Consider the following 22,494-nt stretch of genomic DNA (forward strand, 5'->3'; position numbering starts at 1 on the left):
TTACTTTTGAATTCAAGGTTTAATTCTCACCAGAAGAGGAAATCTGGCTTTTGATACATCAAGTACAATATCCACAGAAGTATGAGCGCCTATTATTTTTGAGAGAACAAGTGTTCTAAAAATTGTTCCTTTAGTTCTGTCCAGTAAGCAAAATCTAAGTTGATTGGATCATTACTTCAAACCAAGATGCAGCAGCTTTCTTATAGGAGCAGGACCTCCCCAGTAGCCCCTACAGGGTGGAAAAAAAAAAAGTTTTAGCAACTGTATACTACATAAATTAAGCCACCTTTTTCATTGTAACTGAGTAAATTTTACTGTTGCTCCTAGCTACCACCACACCCCTTACAAATACAATGCTTCAGGTTCTCTTTCAGGGAACAGGAGTCTTTTCAGATATAGTTTCATGGGTTTACTAGTAGATTGCAAATAGATGACCAGGAAATTTTGGAGAGTTTTAAGAGCATAATGGGGTTTCAGTACTGGTAATGTTATCACCAGCATTGATTTGGAGAAAAAAATCCTTGTGACTGCATAAAATGCCTAGAATGATCAGAAACAGTCTTGGTCTTTTAATGATATTGAAGTCAGAATATTTAGTTTTGCTGGATGCGTCTGCCAAAGTAGTTCAGATATGTTAGATTGGTGTGGCCAACCTGAGCCTGAGAAGGAGCCTGAATTCACCAGTGTACATTGCCGAAGAGCCACAGTAATGTCAGGGCCTTCTCTCCTCCCCTCCCCGCCCCCATCAGCACCTCCCACCCACCAGCAGCCCCACTGGTCAGCACCTCCCCCTCCCTCTTGATCAGCTGTTCTGTGGTGTACAGGAGGCTTGGGGGGGGGAGTAAGGGCGCTGTAGGCTCAGAAGGGGTGGAGTGGGGGCAGGGCCTGTGGCAGGGCCAGTGGTTGAGCAGTGAGCACATACACCCCTCCCCCAGCACATTGGAAAGTTGGTGCCTGTAGCTCCAGCCCCAGAATCAGTGCCTTTACAAAGGAGTCCCATATTAACTTCTGAAGAGCCCCATGTGGCTCTGGAGCCACAGGTTGGCAACCCCTGCGTTAGATGGTGGTGACAGGAAATGAAGCATTCTGATGAGCATAATCTGCTCATTTTAAATCACAGTACAACCTCCTGCATGGGTATTGTGTACATTTTGAATGGATCACCTCAGGAGCCAAAGTTAGTTTGTATATGTTGGGAGTACTTACTTTAGTAATCCATTCCAGTAAAGAAAAGGCATTAGATCAGCTTTCATGTAGTACATGAGTAGTCTCTCCTTACTCTGGTCAATGGGAAATGTTTCCAGAGGCTGAGAATTGTAGTCAAATTCTGCTAGAATCACTCTATTGTAGCTTGTTACAATGGGACAGGAAGTGTATCCATCGTACTACAATGAAAGATCTTTCATTATCATGTATATTTTGCACAAAGTGCTACAAGCAAGCTCTACCTGAATAGGGTTTATCCAAAAACCACTTCAAAATGAACGTTGAGCTTGTGAAAGATTCCAGCATGAGTGCACTAGAAACTCTAGTTTTCAAAATCATAAATGCAGCAATTCAAGTTTCTCTATAATTCTGTACCAACAGGCCTCAACTCTTATCTAGAGCAGGAACCATTCAATCTTTTTGGCACTGCCAAAAAATATGTAGTCAATAAATATCCTCACAACCACAAACATGCTGTTAACTACTTTTCCCTCCCTCACTACAAACTTGAGCTTCTATTCTCCCTCACACAGGAGGACAAAATGTAATTGTGGCAAATTCAAAATGCATGAAGGAGGATATACTTTTCTAGTCTGATAGGTAGACAGACTGTTGAACTCATTGAGATCCAGATTTTAGCATGATTCAAAAAAGAGATGGGACATTTATATGGGGATAACAAGAGTATCTAGAGAGATATGGTGAGTGCTAACAAATCTCGGAAGAGATATTAAATCTCAGGTCTTAGATTGAAAAGAAGACACAAGCCAATCTCTATTTTGGGTTCTAGAGACAAAATTATTTGCTGGCCTCAGTCTGGCCACCAACTCTTGCTAGTGGCTGCTTTCACACTGTTTTCCTAAAATTCCTAATTAGCTTTAGGAAAAACAGTTTATGCACATGTAAATGTTCTACCTAGTAAGTGTGTGTTTCACTTTTTAAAATAGACAAGTATCACTTTTCACAGCAGACTTACTGAGCCCCAGCAAGTCTGGTGACAAATTAAGACTTGGAGAGGGGGGAGGGATGGAGACTGAAGCCACATGGCTGGGGGACAGAGGCCCACGCTGCACATCTGGAGAACTGGTGCCTGGGGCTGAAGCCCAAAGCCTGAGCCCCACCATCTTGGGAAGGTAGGGAAACTCATCAGCTGTCTGCTCCTCCAGTGGTGTGCCCCAGCTGTATCCAGAGGGGGGACAGAGCCCAACCCCCTGCTGGCAACCCCAGCAACCAAACACCAAGGTGGTGCATACAGAAGCAACAGGGAGAGGAAGAGGCTGCTGCTGTTGCCGTCCCCCCCCCCGCCCCCCCCCCCCAAAAAAAAAAACCAGAAAAACCCACACACCCCAGGAGGCTGTGGCCGCAAGAAAAGCCCTTGGTGGCCACATTTGAGAAACATGACTAAACTTGTCAGGGGCAGAGATTGTCTTTTCTGTGTTTGTACAGTATCCAGCACATGGACCCCCTTCTTTGGTTTGCCTTCAGGCACTACTCTAATAAGCAGAATAAATGACTATTAGACACCTGGATGAGACCTAATGTGGGAGGGGGAAGGAAGAAGTAGCTTAACAGCTGCCTACAGCAGGCATCTTACACCTTTCTTTGAAGCTGCTGCAGCTAGCCACTAATAAAGACTGACAAACCTCCCAAATGCAACAGGCATGTCTTTGACTTTGCCTAACATATAACAACTTGTATATTTTATCAAAAATAATTTAAATCCTACCAAAACAAGGCATTCCATTGCTCACACTTCTCCCACAGGGAGCGGATAATAGAGCAAACAGATAACAGTTGTGTAGTCTATAAGCTATAAGTCTGTAGCTTAATGCAGTGCTTGTAGGCAATCATACATATACTACACTGATAAGCAGTTTAAGACTAATAGAATTATTGGTCAGTTCAGACAGCTCTTTTGTTCATTCTTCCTACTTAGTGAGTCAGTAAAGCAACTGTATCATAGGTGGCTAGACTAGGCTTTGTGCACAGGGGAGAAATTTAAGCTTAACACATATTATTGTCAGTTTCTTTTTAAAGGGTCTTTCTTACCCCTCTACTATGCAGCTTGTTAGCCTTAAAAACAAGACCACCCCCATACACCCCCCAAATTATGTGACTCTTGTATGAATACTAGTTATTTGATACTAAAACTAAGTCCCCTTAATTATTTTCAGTTTTCTTGGATTCTCCATAATCTTAAGTATCCTTTTCCCAGAAAGGCTTAACATAATATTGGTTTCAGAGTAACGGACAAGGTTTTGAAGTTACACTAAGTTTTTACTTCAGTACCTTTCTCCTTTAGCAAGTCAACTTAAAAATTCAGAAGTGAAGAATTGTGTGACTGAATGGAGAAGAGAGCGGTACCCTGTCTGTTCTTCAGCACCTGTTACTGCTGACGGGGACAAATATAACAGCTAAACTGCATAAGAACAATTAAACTGCTGTATTTTAAGAGCACAGACACCTAAAATATAAGCAATACTCTACCTACTTTTAATTATTAAAAAACTGATGGAGGGTAATTCTAATAAGGCAATTTCTTAGAAACATTAAAATACCTTTTTAGTTGGCAATTGGCTCTTCATTACTGAAGAAATTGTTTTATCAAGCACTGCAGACTGGGCAGCTACGTAAGAGAGAAAAGTTACACAACTTTTGCTACATTGCAGTTGAAACATTTTCCTGCTATAAATAGTATTTATACTACAATATGGTAACAATAATACAGTACATGGAAACTATTGTACAACTGCGTTTGTTTAGTAGAATGGGAATTCAGCTTTTTTTAGGTTGTATATTCTCCAGTATAATAATCTAGTTGGACTTCATGTTTAATAGTTTTTTCCTAGTTATTTCTACAACAGATAAAATACTGGTGCATGTTAGCAAAGTCTGAACTTTTGGGGAAAAGGGAGGGGGAGTTCTAATTCCAAAATGTTTTGGAAGTTTCATACTAAAGTTCCAGCAGGCTGATTATATAAAAATATTGTATAATGTTAAAAAGGGAGCTGTGACAGGCTATGGCAACATCCTGTGATGGGTTAGTTCAATACACTACTCATTTTAGATGCACATTTTTCTTATACCAATAACTACAATTTTAGTAGCCTTAATTGATTTAGTTATTGTATTTCCATATTCTATGTCCAGAGTATTTAAAATTCAAATTTTAACCATGATAGGCATATGCCTAAAGTCCATTTTGTACAGTTCAAATGCAGAGACTGCAGGAACAGAACATGGGATCATTTGACTATAACAGTCTTAAGACTCAGATAGCCTATGCATGTACTTTGAGATACAATAAAGAGTTGTATAACTGAAGGATGGAATAAGTGAATTAGTGTTATGTTCCTTTTCCATAGCTTGTCACACTCCATCTCTGTGCCAGAGAGAAATAAAAAACAAACACTCAGATCAGAGGTGTAGGGTATGAGTGTTGAAACTGCATGTTAAGAACAGTTGAAACCTGCTGTCTGTAGTCCATATTTTACATTTTGGGAAACAGCATTGTTACTTTGCAAATAAACAAAACACTTTTTAATCACTACAAGCCAACTGTACTTTGTCAGAAGTTTCTCTCTTACCACAAGGGTTAAGTCTGTTTTCTGAAAGATGGTCCAGCTGGAATATGCAAGTGTAATTTAAAACAAAAAAAAATGTAAACCATTAAAAAAAACAAGACACTGAACTATACCTATAGCTGCAGCAGTTTTCGATGTTGGAAGGTTGGTGCAGTCTCCAATACCAAACACATTGGGGTATTTCTTGTGTTGCAGAGTTTCCTTATCTACGTCTAACCAGCCAGCTGCATCTGAAACAGGACTGTTCATGAGTACATCAGGTGGTCCCATAGGTGGTGTGACATGAAGCATTTCATACTGGGCAGAGAAAGAAAGAAAGAAACAAACAGCTAGATAAATGGAATTCAATGAACACAATTAAAATTGATACCCTTATTGTAGCAGGTCAGAACTGCATTGGGATGAGGGGACAAGATTAAAGAGTGGGGGAGAAAGGGCTCTTTTGCCTTGTTACAGTCAAATGTAAGGTTCAGCTTCTTAGTATTTTGAGTGTGTCCTTGCTACATGCTTTAAGATCACTAGCCAGTTACTGATCCACTCCAGCTGTGCTATTCAAACAATTTTAGTCAGAGCGGAGCTTCTTTTGACCACTCAGCTACATCCACTGAGAGTGCAGATCCTGCTCAAGAGTTTTGAGGGAAAAGGACAATATTACCCTTTTAGCTGGGATAGCCCGTTTTTGTTTCCATGTTTGACGTTACTCAGTTTTCTACATGCCGGGAGGTGGAGGGGAAATCTCAGTATTTAGTATTTCAGTTGATAGTAAATAGTGATGGCAAAAACAGAAGGCCAAACTAAAGGCCTGAAAGCTTCTACCTTACTGACCTGATAAACCTCAGTCACTCCAGGTGTGTCCAAATTCTCAAATACAGCTTCTTGTTTGTCTGCTCGAACCTCGATGAGATTGTGTTTGTAGTTAACAGCAATATTCCTACTCTTTATTATCTCCAGCAATCTGTTAGCATACTTCTGAACAGTAAAAATTGATCCAAGTGAAGTATTGAAGATGATGCTGGCTTTGGATCGTTTTCCTGTCTGGATAGAAAGAAATTAATTTAACAATGACCAAAGTACAAAAGCAGTAGAACGGGATAGCAACACTACACTATTGTAAATGTGTAGCTAGCAGCTGTTTTGAATTTTCATATATTAGTATGCAAACAATTAAAATGTGGGTATTGGAGCCACACCATCTCAAGATTTGATCCGCTCAGCTATCTGATCAGAACATAACAGCTGTACTGGGTCAGACCAAAGTCCATCTAGTCCAGTATCCTGTCTGCCAACAGTAGCCCAACACCAGGTGCCCCAGAGGGAATGAACCTAACAGGTAATGATCTAGTGATCTCTCTCCTGCCATCCTTCTCCACTCTCTGACAAACAGAAGCGAGGGACACCATTCCTTACCCATCCTGGCCAATAACCATTAACGGACTTAGCCTTCATGAATTTATCTAGTTCTCTTTTAAACATGGTTATAGTCCTAGCCTTCACAACCTCCTCAGGCAAGGAGTTTCACAAGTTGACTGTGCGCTGTGTGAAGAACTTTATTTGTTTTAAACCTGCTGCCCATTAATTTCATTTGGTGGCCCCTAGTTTTTGTATTATGGGAACAAGTAAATACCTTTTCCTTATTCACTTTCTCCACATCACTCATGACGTTATATACTTCTCATATCCCCCCCCCTTAGTGTCCTCTTTTCCAAGCGGAAAAGTCCTCGCCTCTAATCTGTCCTCATATAGGACCCATTCCAAACCCGTAATCATTTTAGTTGCCCTTCTCTCAACCTTTTCTAATGCCAGTATATGTTTTTTGAGATGAGGAGACCATATACTCTGTCTTATTCGCTATCCCGCTTTTAAAGATTCCCATCATCCTGTTTGCTTTTTTGACTGCCACTGCATGGACATCTTCAGAGAACTATCCACAATGACTAAGATTTTTTCCTCATTCATTGTAGTTAAATTAATGCCCCATCATATTGTATGCATAGTTGGGGTTATATTTTCCCCCTCATGTACATTACTTTATATTTATCCACATGAAATTTCTTTTGCCATTTTGTTGCCCAATCACTTAGTTTTGAGAGATTTTTTTTTGAAGTTCTTCACAGTCTGCTTTGGTCTTAGCTATCTTGAGCAATTTAGTATCATCTGCAAACTTTGCCAACTCACTGTTTAACCCTTTCTCCAGATCATTTATGAATAAGTTGAATAGGATTGGTCCTAGGACTGACTCTTGGGGAACATCTCTAGTTACCCCTCTCCATTCTGAAAGTGTACTATTTATTCCTACCCTTTGTTCCCTGTCTTAACCAGTTCTCGATCCATGAAAGGACCTTCCCTGTTATCCCATGACAACTTAATTTACATAAGTGCTTTTGGTGTGGGACCTCTTCAAAGATTTCCAGAAAGCTTATGTTCACTGGATCCCCTTGTCCACATGTTTGTTGACCCCTTCAAAGAACTCTAATAGATTAGCAAGACATGATTTCCCTTTATAGAAATCATGTTGGCTTATGCTCAACAATTTATGTTCTTTTGCATGTCTGATAATTTTATTCTTTACGACTGTTTCAACTAATTTGCCCAGTACTGACGTTAGACTTACCAGTCTGTAATTGCCAGGATCACTAGAGCCCTTTTTAAATCTTGGCATTACATTAGCTATCATCCAGTCATTGGGTACAGAAGCCAATTTAAAGGACAGGTTACAAACCATAGTTAATGGTTCTGCAATTTCACATTTGAGTTCTTTCAGAACTCTTGGATGAATGCCATCTGGTCCCAGTGACTTGTTACTGTTAAGTCATCACTTAATTCCAAAATCTCCTTGTGACACCTCAGTCTGAAAATTCCTCCGATTTGTCACCTACAAAAGCCGGTTCAGGTTTGGGAATCTCCCTAATATCCTCAGCCATGAAGACTGAACCAAAGAATCCATTTAGTTTCTCCGCAATGACTTTATTGTCTTTAAGTGCTTCTCTTGTATCTTGATTGTCCAGGGGCCCCACTGGTTGTTTGTTTAGCAGGCTTCCTGCTTCTGATGTACTTAAACATTGTTATCTTTTGAGTTTTTGGCTAGCTGTTCTTCAAACTCCTCTTTGGCTTTTCTTATTAAATTTTTACACTTAATTTGGTGGTGGTGGTGGTGCTCCTTTCTATTTACCTCACTAGGATTTTACTTCCACTTTTTAAAAGATGCCTTTTTAAACTCTCACTGCTTCTTTCACATGATTGTTAAGCCACGGTAGCTCTTTTTTGGTTCTTTTACTGTGTTTTTTAATTTGGGGTATACATTTACGTTGGGCCTCTATTATGGTGTCTTTGAAATCCCTGGACGCTTTTCACTTTAGTCACTGTACCTTTTAATATCTGTTTAACTAACCCCCTCATCTTTGCATAGTTCCCCTTTCTGAAATTAAATGCCAGTGCTGGGCTGTTGAGATTTTCTTCCCCCCACAGGAATGTTAAATATTATATTATGGTCACTATTTCCAAGCAGTCCTGTTATAGTTACCTCTTGGACCAGCTCCTGCACTCCACTCAGGAGTGAATCGAGAGTTGCCTCTCTCCTTGTGGGTTCCTGTACCAGCTGCTCCAAGAAGCAGTTATTTCAAGTATCGAGAGATTTTGTCTCTGCATTTTGTCCTCAAGTGACACGTTCCCAGTCAATACTGGGATAACGGAAATCCCCCACTATTATTGAGTTCTTAACATTGATAGCATTTCATTGTCACTATCACTGACCTGATCATGTGGGCAATAAAAATCCCTAAAGTTATATTCTTATTAGAGCATGAAATTACTATCCATAGAGATTCTACTGAAGTAAAAATCTTAAGTGAATCCACATGTTCATTTGATTCTACATTTTCTTTCACATACAGTGCCACTCTTCCCCCTCCACACGACCTGTTCTGTCCTTCCAATATATTTTGTACCCCGGAATGATTGTGTCCCATTGATTGTCCTCAGTCCGCAACCTTCATGCCAGGCAGGCAAGTCACATTATGGTTCTCCCGGTCATCATAAATCCAGCTATGTTTCTAATGATTGAATCTTCCATTACTAACACCTGCCTTTTTTTAGTGACTGGAGTTCCCTTCCGCAGAGAGGTAACCTCAGTGCGAGAAGATACCCTAACACTATCTGGAAGGAGGGTCCCAACTATGGGAAAGTAAGGTCAGCTCTTTGGGTGAGACCTCCCAGGAGGACATTGGAGCCACATGAAGTGGGGTAGCAGTCATTTATTGGGTATCACTATTATTTGACTGAGTACTACACAAGTGCCCTAGCACAGAAAAAGGGAGCACAGCATTTTGGACGACATGCAAAATGGAGGATTTAAAATACTTGCCTATTAAAGGTCCCCTGGCATTGTTAGCCTTAATGTCTTGGCCAAACACCTATCTGGGTGTAACATTCTGTTTACATAAGACTCCCCTTATACTTTCAGTTGGGTACAAGCATATTCTCTGCATCACTTCCTAAGCTGTGTGGTGTGTATTTTTAATAGCTAGTGCATTTAAGTGGCTCCTGTCAGTGGGGGTGTGTGTGTAGTACACACACTGCTCTTGGAATCCCTTAGCATGGAAAGTGTTACATAGAACAGGAATTAAAACCATGTATTGATATACCAAAGATTTTAAACATGACAGACAAGATCCTGGTCCTGCAATAGCCCCTTTGGTGCCACAAAGCTTACTTTACTAGCCATCTGAGCATTCCCACAGCATGGAAAAGTCAGTTAGTTTAGAGCTGGCCAACTGTATACCACCCCTCCACCAACCTGGTGGAGTGGAACGGGGCATGGTGACAGTGTTTCTTCACTCTATCCCAGGCAGTTAGAAGGCACCAAACTGGAGCCCATACTAGCCAGTGCAGTTTAGGGCAATCCTGACACTGCTCTAAGTTATGTTGGGGACTGAACTGGTTCCCTGCTAGGCAGAGAAACATGGAGCCGCAATGGTAGCTTAGAGCATCTTTTGTTCCTCAGCTGCACTAAGCCATAATGGTCTGTTTCATATTGACAGAAGCTCAGAAAAGTTCCTGTAAACCAATTATGAAGATTTAAGTCACAACATCTTTCTCACCTCAGGGTTTATTTTTGTCATAATTACAACATGATCCCCATAAAATAAGTCTGATCTCTAGCAGTGGTAACAGGCACTAGTGGGGAATGTGATGAAATATGTACCTTACTCAAGTAGGCCTCTGACAAGTACATGATTTTCTGAGGAGCCCCTCCACATTTCACCGGAGTGTTTGGAAAAGTGAAGATGGCATTTCCTTCCTTGAAGTCTTGCAAAGCCTTCCATGTTTTCTCTACCGTGTGGACTGAATAATTGGAACCTATTTTAGGATAATTAAAACCCTCAGGCAAACCTTTAATCTACAACAAAACAAGACAAGGCTTTTATTAAAAACAGAGCTGGAACAAATTGATGTAAAATCTTCCCTTATCTTCAGATATTTTGTAATCTATAACAGATCATTTGGGAAACCAACGTTTTAGCTGAAGGTAGAGCTATTTTCCACTGCACCCACAGACTGCTTAGTTTTTAAAAAAGGGGCCCTGTCAGGGGGTGAATCCCCAAAAATAGTGTTTTGTGAAAATAAGCTGTACAAAGCAAAAAGCTCAGTATTAACATTTCCATGATTTTTTTTTTAAAAAGCGTAACAGTTGTAATCATAAACGTTGCCAGCAGAGTGTGTGTTATATAAAATACTGTATCACTGGGCTCGTGCACAGTCAGAGCCTGGCTGGAAGTGAAAAGGACTGATCTGTTTTAATTGTCCAAACTGAGTGAACTTGAGAAATAAATAATGCTTAAATAGTGAAAAAGTAAATCTGACTTGTTTTAAGTATTTCATTTTTTGTCATCTGATGGTTATCTGTAGCAGAACTAAAGAATAACTAAAAATCTTGGTTTTTGTTTTTTTTTAAATAAAGTAAACTATTTGTATCCTGAAATGTCTCATCACCACTGTATCAGCATCTCAGTTTATTTATCCTCATGACACTCTCACAAGGAAGGGAATTATTCCCTGTTTACAGAGAAGGGACTGGGGCATTTCTGTGGGACAGCTCTCCCGAGTAAAGTTACACATGTGCATCAGGGTTTGCAGCACTGACACCTATGCCAAGATGACATGCATGTTCACTGATTTGCAATCAACTCCATGGGACCACTTGCAGTGTGCTAAATTGTGCCCACACACAAATCTTTGCAGGACAGGGGCCTACTCATACCTGTCTTGGGGGCTTTAATTTTAATCATGATTTTATTATTTTTAAACCCAAACAGTTTGAGATCTAGCTACAAACAAGTGGTGACTGGTTTTTCTACACTGCGCTTTCCCTGGGTATTCATCGTACTTGTCTTTATCAGGTTGTGCTATAGAAGAGCTAACAGCAAACACTGACAGTCACCAAAAATACTGTGCAGTTTGGTTTCAATAGAACTAATCTCCGTAGGAGGTAGTTGACTTTAGATAAGCAACAAGCTGCTTCTCACCTCACAAGTGATGGTTCAAGTAATTGTTTCCACTGTGCCTCTAGAACTACCAGAGCTCCATAGAAGAGGATTTTCCCTTTTATCAGAAGCTACGCCACATGCGTGACCCAGGCTTAGGACAACAGTAGACGCAGATCCCACATATGCCTCCCACCGCAGTATCTAGGGGACTCAAGGCTTTAGGCTGCACCTGCCTGATACAATGTAATGAACTTTAAGAAAAAAAGTGGCATGGGAGAAAGTCATTGAGACAGATTTGTTACCAGCACCAGTGGAAGCTACTGTACCCTAACACTAGCACTTTCCCTAATGATCCACTATGGAAGGGCAGATTTAAGTTCCAGAATAGGCTCTATGGTGCTCTTCCCCCCACCCCCTGAATCAACAGAAATTGCCCCCCCTCCCCCTCAAGATGCAACAAATCAATGTCTTGCTTGAGAGGCCTTGACAATCTTCCACATCTGGCCCGGACTAAGCAGGGTTGCAGGCAGCTGCACTATTTGCAAATCCCCTCTCCAGGCAGAAATTCTGCCAGTAGAGGTCTGAAGGCTAGGTGCTGCTGAGGGAAGCTAGGTTGCAATTCAAGCTTCTTTTCTATATTAAATCACTGGACCTCTTGAGATCCCTTGCAGTTCTACATTTTTAGGATTCTACAGTTTATTCAGCCAGCCAATCAAGAGTGATTTCTGTGTGTGATCAGATTTGTGGAGAAAACCTCTCTGTGGAAAGGCACAATGGATAATTAAGAGGACAGCTTTGCGATGTGATTAGAGAGAGGTCATTTATGCTGAATGGTTTGAGAATGGCCTCAAATTGGAGCCCCTACCATCCAGTAAAATTTAGAGCCTCTACAGACAGAAAGACATGAATATTCATTCATTATTGTGAGAACTAGTAGACACACTTTATATACTGTATTGAAAAGCCACTAAAGTTAGAGGATCATAAAAGTGTATAGTGCAATTTCTATGCAATTAACACCAGTAAAAATGTATTTAGTTTAAAGCGAATACCTTTTCATAATGCAGCTGAAGCCCAAGGGCAATTATCAAATATTTGTAAGATATCTATAGTATAAAGAAAAAAAAACAGATGGTCATTTTAGACATAATGAACTTTGTTTAAATTAACCTTTTGAGGCAATCTGACAACTAATAAAGAACACTAACTGTGAGATACCACAAGCTATGGAAAGCACACCAAGCCATGTAGTAAATGCTAAAATGTGGAATGATTAAAAATGCATCACTATGAAATAAATTAATACACTGAACATCCACAAACATTTACTCCAATGTTCAGCAAGGTAATTATTCCATATTTTGGAGTATCCAATTCAGCTGAAAACATGCTGGTACTTGCCACCTGGCGAGAAAAGCATCTATTGATCTGGAGGGTTTTGTCGTCTTTGTTTAAAAAAGAAAGACACAACCCACAGAAGCAATCATCATCATACTATCAGTGTAACAAGTATTTTCAGTACATTTTCAGGACTTGTTGGATAGCATAGATAATTTTCATGGCACCCATACAGGATGGGAAATTCATTTTGGATTTATGGGAGCCCTCTGGTGTGGGAAATCAGAAGTAAGTTTTTCTGACACTATCTTCAGGCTCACGGATATCCATCATCACCGTTACCTTTTTCTCATCTGCTAAACGGATGCAGTTCTTGTCTGGATCCAACTCTGTAACTCTAGATTTGATCCATTGTACACCTGAAGGAATCACGCTGGCTGTCGGACGTCCAGAGGTTGCCAACTGTTTTGCACCAGCGCCAACTAGTGTCCACATGGGTTGATAATAATGTTTCTGAAAGAAAGAACTCACAGCTCCATGAATCAGCCTCCATTTCACAGCTCACAGGACTGCAGAGGTAGCTCACTGAGGCCCAGGAAAAGGGAAAGTAGGACAAAGTGCCTCTGATGATACCCTATAGTGATTGAGCTATTGACTGCCTTTGGAGGGAGTCTGGAGCAGAGAAGGGCTGGCTGTGATGCAGTGCATTAGGCATGTAGCCATGGAACCCAAGAAGATACTTCACATCATAGAAGATACTCTTCAGTCAGGTCATGAAGTTCATAAACATCAGGGCAAGATTGAGTAGTTGCCCACCAATCTATTGGCTGCACAACCTAGCCGTAAGAAAACAGTAAGGTGACCAAATGTCCTGATATTATCCAGACCATTGTCTTATTTAGGATACCTATTATCTCCCAAGGCCTCCTCCCCCAACCCAATTTTTCACACTTGCCATCTGGTCACCTTAGGTGTGAGGCTTCTGGCTTCCTCTCTGAAGCAACAATATGTTTTTTGATCATGTGTACCTTCACCTAGCATGTGTCGCATTTTGTTCCTAATGAAAGCAGCTGTATAGACAGATGTGTACTTTGTAAATGTCGCCTCATGCACCATAGCTAAAGGCAGTTTTTTATGGTGCATTACACGGTATTCTTCTGGTGGGAGATCTGCATAGATTTTAATTCTAAATTGCATATCAGAGGGAAGGACTAAGAACACACACAAACCAGCTTCTCAACTAAGGAAAGCTAGTACCTCATTCTTTAAGTTTAAAAGGATTTTTACCTCATGTGGTTCAACAACTGCCACATTTTCAGCTCCCACTTTCCGCTTCATCCGAGCACTCATGGTGATGCCACCACTGCCCCCGCCGAGCACCAGCACTTCATAGTGATTCTTAGCAGCACACCTGGATGCAGTGTGCAGTTGGGAGTAGCCCATTTTCTGCACTCCCAGCCTAAGTATGTGTACAAAAGAACGCATACAGAAGCAGGTGGACACCACTCCCATGTTTGACATCTTCAGTCAGTATGAATCTACAAGATAAGGAAAGGCACTGGTGACAATGAAAAGAAACAAGGGGCTGCATGTGCTGTGGGAATGAATTATAGTTGGTTGATAGTGGATTCTAGAGTTTGCCATAATTGACTATGTTGTTTTAAATATTAAAAGTTCAACCCACAGCATGGAATAGGTGCTCACAGAATATATATTTTAATAACCAAATGAATAAAAAAAATCATACAAGCATTTTATTCTTCCTTACGTGCTGAGACTCTGCTCAGGCTTCACAAGCAATTACACCAGGAATTTCCATTTTTATGCTGCTTTCGGGATGTATGTATTGCTATCAACTCTTGCAGGAGAAATGAAGACTCTCAGCTTGGGTCTTGGCAATGAAGAAAGCAGAGGGAATTCAGCAGAATGACAGTGTGGCCCTTATCTGTTTTAAGATCCTAAAACCTATTATGTATTTTAAAAAGATTCCGTTCCCTCTCTACAATCACTTTTAGCATCTAGGTCAAGAAGTTATTGAGATCAATGTTACCAGATACCGTGCCCATCCACCCCTGAAATGATTAAAACAAATGTAAATCAGAATCATAAAAGACAGTGTTCCAGTCTAAAGATATAGCAAGTTATAAGCATTACCAAAATTTATCTGATGTTTTATTGTAGTTAACCCAATATCAACATACATGACTAACATAGGAAAAAAGCCAACTATGAGAATTTTTTTCTAGAAGTGCAACACCCTTTGATATTTTGCATCTACTAAACACAAATGGGGGAGTGCCTTTTAAATAGTTTGATCAATCATTTATAACCACAATTTACCTTTTCTTTGCTCTGCATATTAGAATAGCAAAATGTTTCCTACTAAGCCATAAAGCTGGTGACAGCAGTGTTGCCAACTCTTACAATTTTAATCACAAGTCTCAATATTTATAAATATATCCCCAGCTCCTTATTTATTTCGCGTGTGCATAGTCGTCTAGCCAAGTGATGGCATATTCAGTGGCATGATGCAGTTCTTCTAGGCCACCACTGATTGGCTACCGAGACCTTGCCCAGTCCGGAACCTGTTCAACAGGGACCACTGATGACAGGGCAGGTCAAGACCAGGTGAGCAAACTGTGGGATTGGTGACAAGGGACTGGTTGGGGATTATAAGATATCCATTCCTTTCACTAGAGAGGTTCTGCCCTAACATACTGGCGTGGTGGATGAGACCATAATGGGTGACGTGATGGCAAACATGCAGCTAGTGGTTTAAAAAGGTGAATGTGCAGCGGCAGGCTTGAGTTGGTGCGTACTTTCTCCGGTAACTTGCCAGTGGCAACCTCTCATCTGATATGAGGAGGAACAATATTGCTCAGAACTGGAAGCCATAGGAGTAGAGTCATATGCAGGGTGCCAGAGATGATACGCATGATGGCATGTAACTGTGTATCCACCAGTTCGCTGCATGACGATAGACTCCAAACATGTGCACAGTACTCTGCTGCCAAATGTGAGGTGGCAAGAGCTGATGTCCACAAAGTTGGAGCATGAGCACCCAATGACGAATCTGCCAGTTTGCTAAGAAGATTACTGTACATCTTAACTTGAGCGGCTATCTTCTTCAGGTGGGCATGTAAACTCACTGTGCAAGCTAAGGTCACACCCAGATAAACCCCTTCTACTTCATGCTTCACCTTCTAATCATTCAGATAAACATTCAGTTCTCGGGTTGCGCTGGCGTGCTGAAGATGGAACAAACTGGAGACTGTTTTTATTACACTTGGCTGGAGGAACAAATCTTACAGTAGTCAGCAAACTTTGTCATGTCCCAGTTTAAGGCGGCATCAAGCTCATAAAACATCCAGGCCTTGGTACTGCAACAGATGTTGTCTGCGTAAATGAACTTTTGTGACTCTGTTGTTAGCAGGTCATTGATGTAAAGGTTGAACAGGGTTGGAGAAAGCAGAGCCCTGGGGTAACCCATTGCTCTGTCATCTCCATGCACTCATCTTCTCCCGGATATGGGCTCTGAACTGCCTATTGTGGAGGAACAGTTCAATGACCCAAGGTAGCAAGACACGTGATACCTTTATGAGCAGGCCAGTGTGCCATACTGTATTGTACACTGCTGTTAGATTGATAAAAACAGCGCCTGTTTTCAAGTTTCTCTGGAAACCATTTTCAACAAATGTGGCCATCATGAATACTTGGTCACATGCGCTATAGCCTCAGCAAAAGCTCCTGAAGTCATGTCATAAGATGAAAGTCTCAGCATTTATTTTTTTTTAAAAAGGGGGGCTGGGGAGCAGTAGGAGTATGTTTCTGGCCACTCAGAGTTGCAGAGAAAAGCTTGAAAATACAAATCCCAACGGCTCAAAACCCAGAAAGCAAATAGAAGAAAATATAATAAGTGTTGGGTTAATATTTCATTACTTTTAAATGCTTGGAATTGGCAATACTGATCCAGTCAGTCTCAAGAGATAACACCGTGTGCTAATAGTTTTGAAACAGAGATTCACTGATGTATTTGCCCTTGAAAATATCCTACTTTTTTGAAGGAAATTGAGATTTTCCCCCATGGATAACAAAATCATCTCTCAGATTTTCAGTAAAAGTAGTGTAGATCTCAGTTTTGGAGATTTCAGGGACTACATAGTTACAACTGGGTGGTATATTTTAGGAGTCTGATTTGCAGAAGATTTTCAGGCCTCAGAGTGAGAGAATCACTGGAATAAAACCCTATTGTCATTTTACAGGATTATTTCCTGTGGGTATGGCACAAATAGCAATTTTAAAAGGTGGACCAATGACCCAAGCAAGGGGGACAAATTCTTTTCAGCCTTTAAAAATAAATGAATTTTACCTGGGAGTGGCAGTTCCTATTCTCTCCAACTCACCAAGGAGGATTACAGGGAAAACAAGTTATATAAAAACTTCCTGATGGGATTCCAGTTAAACAGTCTGTTTCTGAAACATCATGAACTCAGCATATTTAGACTGTTTTTTAAGATCCTTGTACACAAATAGTAGCTGTAGGCTTGCTGGATACATTTGTTAAGTGGTAAACAATATATATATTTCCATCAGGGAAAAGACCAATTTATGTAAGGTGCTATGTAATGATAGTGTTATCCTCTACTTGGCTGAATGGAGTTTAGAAGGAAAAGCTAATCTCTACCTTTCTCCCCCCTCCTCAGTTTTTTTTTGTAGCTCTATAAAAAAGAAAAAACCCAAAGAGTGTTTTACTTTTAGTCACACATGTCCTACTGGATTAAAATGTAATATTAACATATTTTCATATTGTTATAGACACCATAAATAAAAGAGGATTTCATAGGTATGTACTGTGTATTACCAAGTGCAAATCTATTGCTGCTATTTGTGATCAAGAGTCTAAAAATATTTGAGTTTATGAATAAATGAATGTGGGAGAAATTCCACAAGGACCTGCAGAAACATAGACCCTGGCTAAGAACACATCAACCCCAGTATTAGAACACTGGCAGAAACTAGTGGCTAACAATGAGACAGAGGAACGGCACAACACAAGAGACAGATGAAACTAAAATAGTCCGACTACTTAAAAACCTACTGAGCTGGAAATTTACACTTCAGCAAACAGTCATATGTACTTTAACCTGTGTATTTTACAAACAATTTGAAATAAGCTACTGTAAACAAAATATTCAACTTTAAAATAGCTTTGCACAACACATCAAGAAAGCTACAATTTAGGTACTCCACCAGAATTTAACCTGCACCTTTAAGAACACAGTATCTAAAATATTTTAAAAAGTTAATTTCAAACTCAATTTTAGATAAAGCTATTCTATTTCTGCACCTTATAGTGCAAAACTGCCTAGTAAAAGAAACTAACTACTCATTGCTTTATACTTCCAGTTTTAAAGTAGCTGTCACTCTAAGAAAAATAATGATCTATTTTAACAATGTTTTTAGTAAGGTTTTAGAATGTCTTTCCTGCATTTTCTGTAGTTTTTCATTTTGCTGACATGTTCTTTGTCACCTACTCAAATACAGCACATTTAGAACCATTACAAAATCTGGGTCACAATCTGACTTGTATACTAAAACTTCATTTCTGGTAAACTCTACTATAGTTGTACTAACAAAAATGTTTAAACAGCATTGACGTGCTCCTGGGAATGTTTTTCTACAGACTTTTAGAAACCTCAAAACCGTAAATATTCCTTAAAGCTTAATTATGCTGCTGATGTACCATAATAAATTTGTTTCCCCTTGACAGTTTTGTATTTTGTTTGCCAAATTTATGATACAAAATTAAACAAGTGTAAAAGAAGCTCGTGCATGTGACTGATGGAAACAAGACATTTGTGTCTACACTCCTTAAATAGCTGCAGGCTTTTGGAATGCACTGACCCCCAGAAGACAGTAGAGCTCAGTGGATATGCTGAAATTCCATAAAAAAATGTTTGAAAGCTGCTAAGGTGAGCTAAGACAGTATAAATAGTTGAACAGGTCTTGAGAGGAGCAGAAAGGGGCAATTGGTCTATATTCATGATTTTAGTTACTGGGAAAAAGATGATCTTGATTATGAGAACTGGACTCTATTTGTCATTAGAAAAGTTGCTCTTTGTTCTAAGGATTGCAGATTTCACAAGTACCATGGAGAAAAAGGGGTTTGTTACCGAATGGGCCTCCCCAAGGCTACAGTATGCCAACCCACATCTCTCCCAAACGGTTACATCCCAAGCTCTCCTAAAATTGCTCTGATTAAATGATCCCACTTCTAGCCACCCCAAAATATCTTAACATTAGGCCCATTCCTGCTGCCTGACAAGGTCTGCTATCAACACAACAGAAACAGAGGTAGCCTCTTAGCGCTGCAGCAGTCAATTTTCAGAGGAAACAGACTAAACAATCCTGCAAACGCTTATTGGTGTAGAAACAACTTATTCATGAGAAATAAAAATACCTAGCCCTTCATCATAAGATCTCAAAGCTCTTCACAAAGGAGGTCAGTATCATTAGCCCCATTTTACAGATGGGGAAACAGGCAAAGATGCAGTGACTTTCTCAAGGTCACACAGCAGGCCAGCAGCAGACTGAGGGCTTGTCTACATCAGAAAGTTGCAGCGCTGGTGAGGGAGTTACAGCGCTGCAACTTTGAAGGTGTACACATCTGCAGGGCATCACCAGCGCTGCAACTCCCTGTTTGCAGCGCTGGCCGTACTCCCGTTTTGTCTCGGGTGTAGAGGATCCAGCGCTGGTGATCCAGCGCTGGTAATCCAATGTAGACACTTACCAGCGCTTTTCTTGACCTCCATGGAAGGAGGAAGCCTCTGGTAATCAAGCTGGTCTCCTTTCCCGGTTTGCTCTCTCGTTCCCGGAACCCCGAGCAAGCAGGTCTCCTTCCCTGCGGTTTTCTGGGTGGCTCCGGGAACGCGAGAGCAAACCGCGGCGAAGCTGGTCTCCTTTCCCGGTTTGCTCTCGCGTTCCCGGAACCCCCCTTGAAGCCGCCCAACAGCGCTGCAGTGTGACCACATCTAACACCACTTGCAGCGCTGGTTGCTGTAAGTGTGGCCACTCTGCAGCGCTGGCCCTATACAGCTGTACTAATACAGCTGTAACAACCAGCGCTGCAAAATTTTAGATGTAGACATGGCCTGAGTGGCCAGTCAGGAACAGAACCCAGCTCTTCTGAATCCTAGTCTACTGCTCTGTTCACTAAGCAACATTGTTCTAATTAAAATTATCAAGGCCCCACTGGGGTGTGGCTTTTTCTTTGTTTATTTAAACAACCTGGCTTAGAAAAGCAGTGCTCTAATAACCCTTACAGTATGGTAGTCTCAGAACTACTCCCACCAATGTCATTCACAGGAGCAGAGGTTTACAGGACTGGGCCCTAACTGTTCTTCCTTCCATTGTTTTGCAAGGCAAAGGCGTGGCCTATGAAAGGTAAGTGGGGCAGAGGGCACAAATGCTATCTTAACAGTGAATCAAGGGACATTCACACTTGCATATCACTATCAGCTTATGCTAAACATTATGGCTGCCCCTTGCAGACATATGCAGCCAATTTAGTAAGTATTCTGAATACTGTATTTAGTACTCCACCACCACCCCATATGCACTAGCTAATCCACCAAAGAGTGAACAACTCTAAACAACAAGTTTGGTATTAATTCAGTTTCATGTAAACAGAGGTAGGTCCTGTAGGAAGGCAGCAAAGCAGTCCCTGGTATCAAAAAGGCCAAGAAATGAAAACTGTCAAGGCAATCTCGGGGACTGACACCAGGCCATGGACCAGTTGTTGGAAAACCCTGCTAGCAGCCTGATCTCAGGACCGAGGAATATTTTACAGCAACAAACCTAACATACAGAATACAAAATGCGAAAAATCACCACATTTATAGAGTGGATAATTTTCACATCAGACTGCATAGGCACTGTCTGTCACAACAGCAAACAAACACCATCACAGAATAAAAACTTCTTAAGCAAGCTGTGAAATCCAGAGATGACTATACACCAGAAGAATTACTACTTTATAGGGGGCAACCAAAGGTCAGTTTAAAAAAAACAGAAGCACTAGCTTGATTCAGAAACAAAATGAGAAGATCTGCTGCACAATGAAGAGCCTGCTAGAAAAAAGAGTGCTGGCCCCTGATTAACACTGTTCGGACAGAATGCAGATTCTACACTGCACACTCAGCTGCGATTACCAAATTGTACATGACACACTCCTATTATCAACATTCATTAATCTTGTGCATACTAAAACCTGCCTCTATGTGTGAGTTCATCCTATAGCTGGGGTACTTAACTCTAGTCACACACGTCACCACGAACATTTATGGCTGGTAGGCTGAAAGAGCCAGCACCGGAAGGTTAAAGATGAACAACAGAGTTACTCTTCCTGTCCTGATAACTGACTTTTTTTTTTTTTAATTCACAAGCTGTGGGCCTGAATAGGAATACTACACATTCAAAGTGTGTAAATCTCACATCCACAACCTCCCAATCAGCCAACACACCAAGGTCTCTGTTAGGGTTGCCAAGTCTCCAGGAATGAAAGATAAATCTTTAAATGGTGTGCCATGTGATGAAACCTCCAGGAACAGATCCTACGAAAACTGCCAACCCCGGTCCCTGCAGCCCAGGGCTGACAGTTCTTTCACAATAAATTACCCCTCCCAGAGGCTGGGGAAAGGAGACACAATTCCGGCCAACACCGCCTCTGACTCAGACTAGTTCTAATGCCCCAGGCTGGGAGTCACGCACTGCTGGGCGAGGCACTGCCCGAGGGGCACACGGCGCTCTGCACGCGGGACCTGTGCGGAGCCAGGCCTCCCCCGGGCGAGCCGGCTGCTCCCCGCGGGGAGGTGAGGGGCGTGCGCCGCACGCCTCGCAGCGCCTCCGGGCAGAGGCAGCCGGGGTGGCGCAGCCACTTTCTCCCTCTGAAGTCAGGCGGCGAGTTCAACGGCTGCAGGGCTGGGCGAGGGGCCCGAGCGGGAAAGAGCCCGGCGCCCGGGGGAGGCAGCTCCAGTTTTCTCCCTGGGCAGCTGCCAGCGAGCGAGCCCTTCCCCCGGCTGCAGGCGTCTCCCGGGCAGCGTTAGCGGGCTCGGCCGGCAGAGCGGGGCAGGCAGCTCCCGCCGGCCCAGCACACACCCCTGCAGCCACCGCCTCCCGCCCCGACAGCTCCGGGAGCGTTATGGGCGCTCGCTCGGGACCACGTCCTGCAGCGCGGCCAGCGCCGGACACAGGCGCCCATCAGCCCCTGGCCGAGCGGCACTGCCCCCCTGCGCACCCGGGACTCGCCTGCCTCTGGCGCCCTGGATACGCGCCCCAACCACACGCCGCCGATAAACTCCTACTTGGTTCGCCACCGCGGTGGACAGCGCTCGCCTTTTATTCTTGCGCAACAGGCGCGATCAGCTGGGAGGGGCGGGCCCGGATCTCCCGGGTGCGCGGAGGCATTTCAAAGCCGGGCGGCAGCGCTGCCTGCCAACGCTCCGGCGCTGCATGGGGTGGCGGGGACCGGAGTCCAGCAGGCCCAGGCCCCGAGCCAGCGCGTCGATCTTGCTCAGCTCACGGGCCCTTGGCAGGGAGCGTGTAAGCGGCCCCAAAGCCGGGAGGAGCCCGTGCGGGGGGGCCAGCTGCAGCAGCTCTCCCGGTGCGGTGCGGGGCTGCACCCCCGGCGTGCGGAGCGGTTGTCAAGTGCTTTAGGGTCCGCGGGGTCAGGTGCGACAGCTGGAGGCAAGGCGCGTAATGCAGGGTGGCGGCGCAGAGCTGCAGCGCGAGCAACTGCCAGGGGCTTTGAACAACCTGCTCCCCCGTACCGCTGCACGCAGCCTCCTGCACGTGCTATTAAGTAAAATACAACTGACCATCACTGA

The 22,494-nt window shown here is 42.4% G+C and overlaps 1 protein-coding gene across 3 annotated transcripts; it reads right to left on the bottom strand.

Moving 5' to 3' along the window:
• Positions 1–22,279, bottom strand: SQOR (sulfide quinone oxidoreductase). 3 transcript variants are annotated; one of them, XM_030578450.1, is made up of 10 exons: positions 21,973–22,279; positions 13,898–14,148; positions 12,953–13,123; positions 12,325–12,378; positions 9,991–10,185; positions 5,616–5,825; positions 4,904–5,087; positions 3,765–3,832; positions 1,207–1,385; positions 1–229 (listed from the first exon to the last, which is right to left on the bottom strand). In XM_030578450.1, exons 2-10 carry the CDS (start codon positions 14,129–14,131, stop codon positions 172–174), a joined length of 1,353 nt encoding a protein of 450 aa, XP_030434310.1. In that variant the 5' UTR covers positions 14,132–14,148; positions 21,973–22,279; the 3' UTR covers positions 1–171. The 3 variants fall into 3 exon arrangements, with proteins under 3 accessions (XP_030434310.1, XP_030434309.1, XP_030434312.1); XM_030578449.1 differs by having other exon boundaries at positions 21,917–22,276; XM_030578452.1 differs by lacking the exon at positions 21,973–22,279 and adding an exon at positions 21,906–21,968.
• Between the last annotated feature and the right edge of the window lie 215 nt (positions 22,280–22,494).

Source organism: Gopherus evgoodei, chromosome 10 (genome assembly GCF_007399415.2).
Source record: "Gopherus evgoodei ecotype Sinaloan lineage chromosome 10, rGopEvg1_v1.p, whole genome shotgun sequence".
NCBI classification, from domain to species: domain Eukaryota; kingdom Metazoa; phylum Chordata; order Testudines; family Testudinidae; genus Gopherus; species Gopherus evgoodei.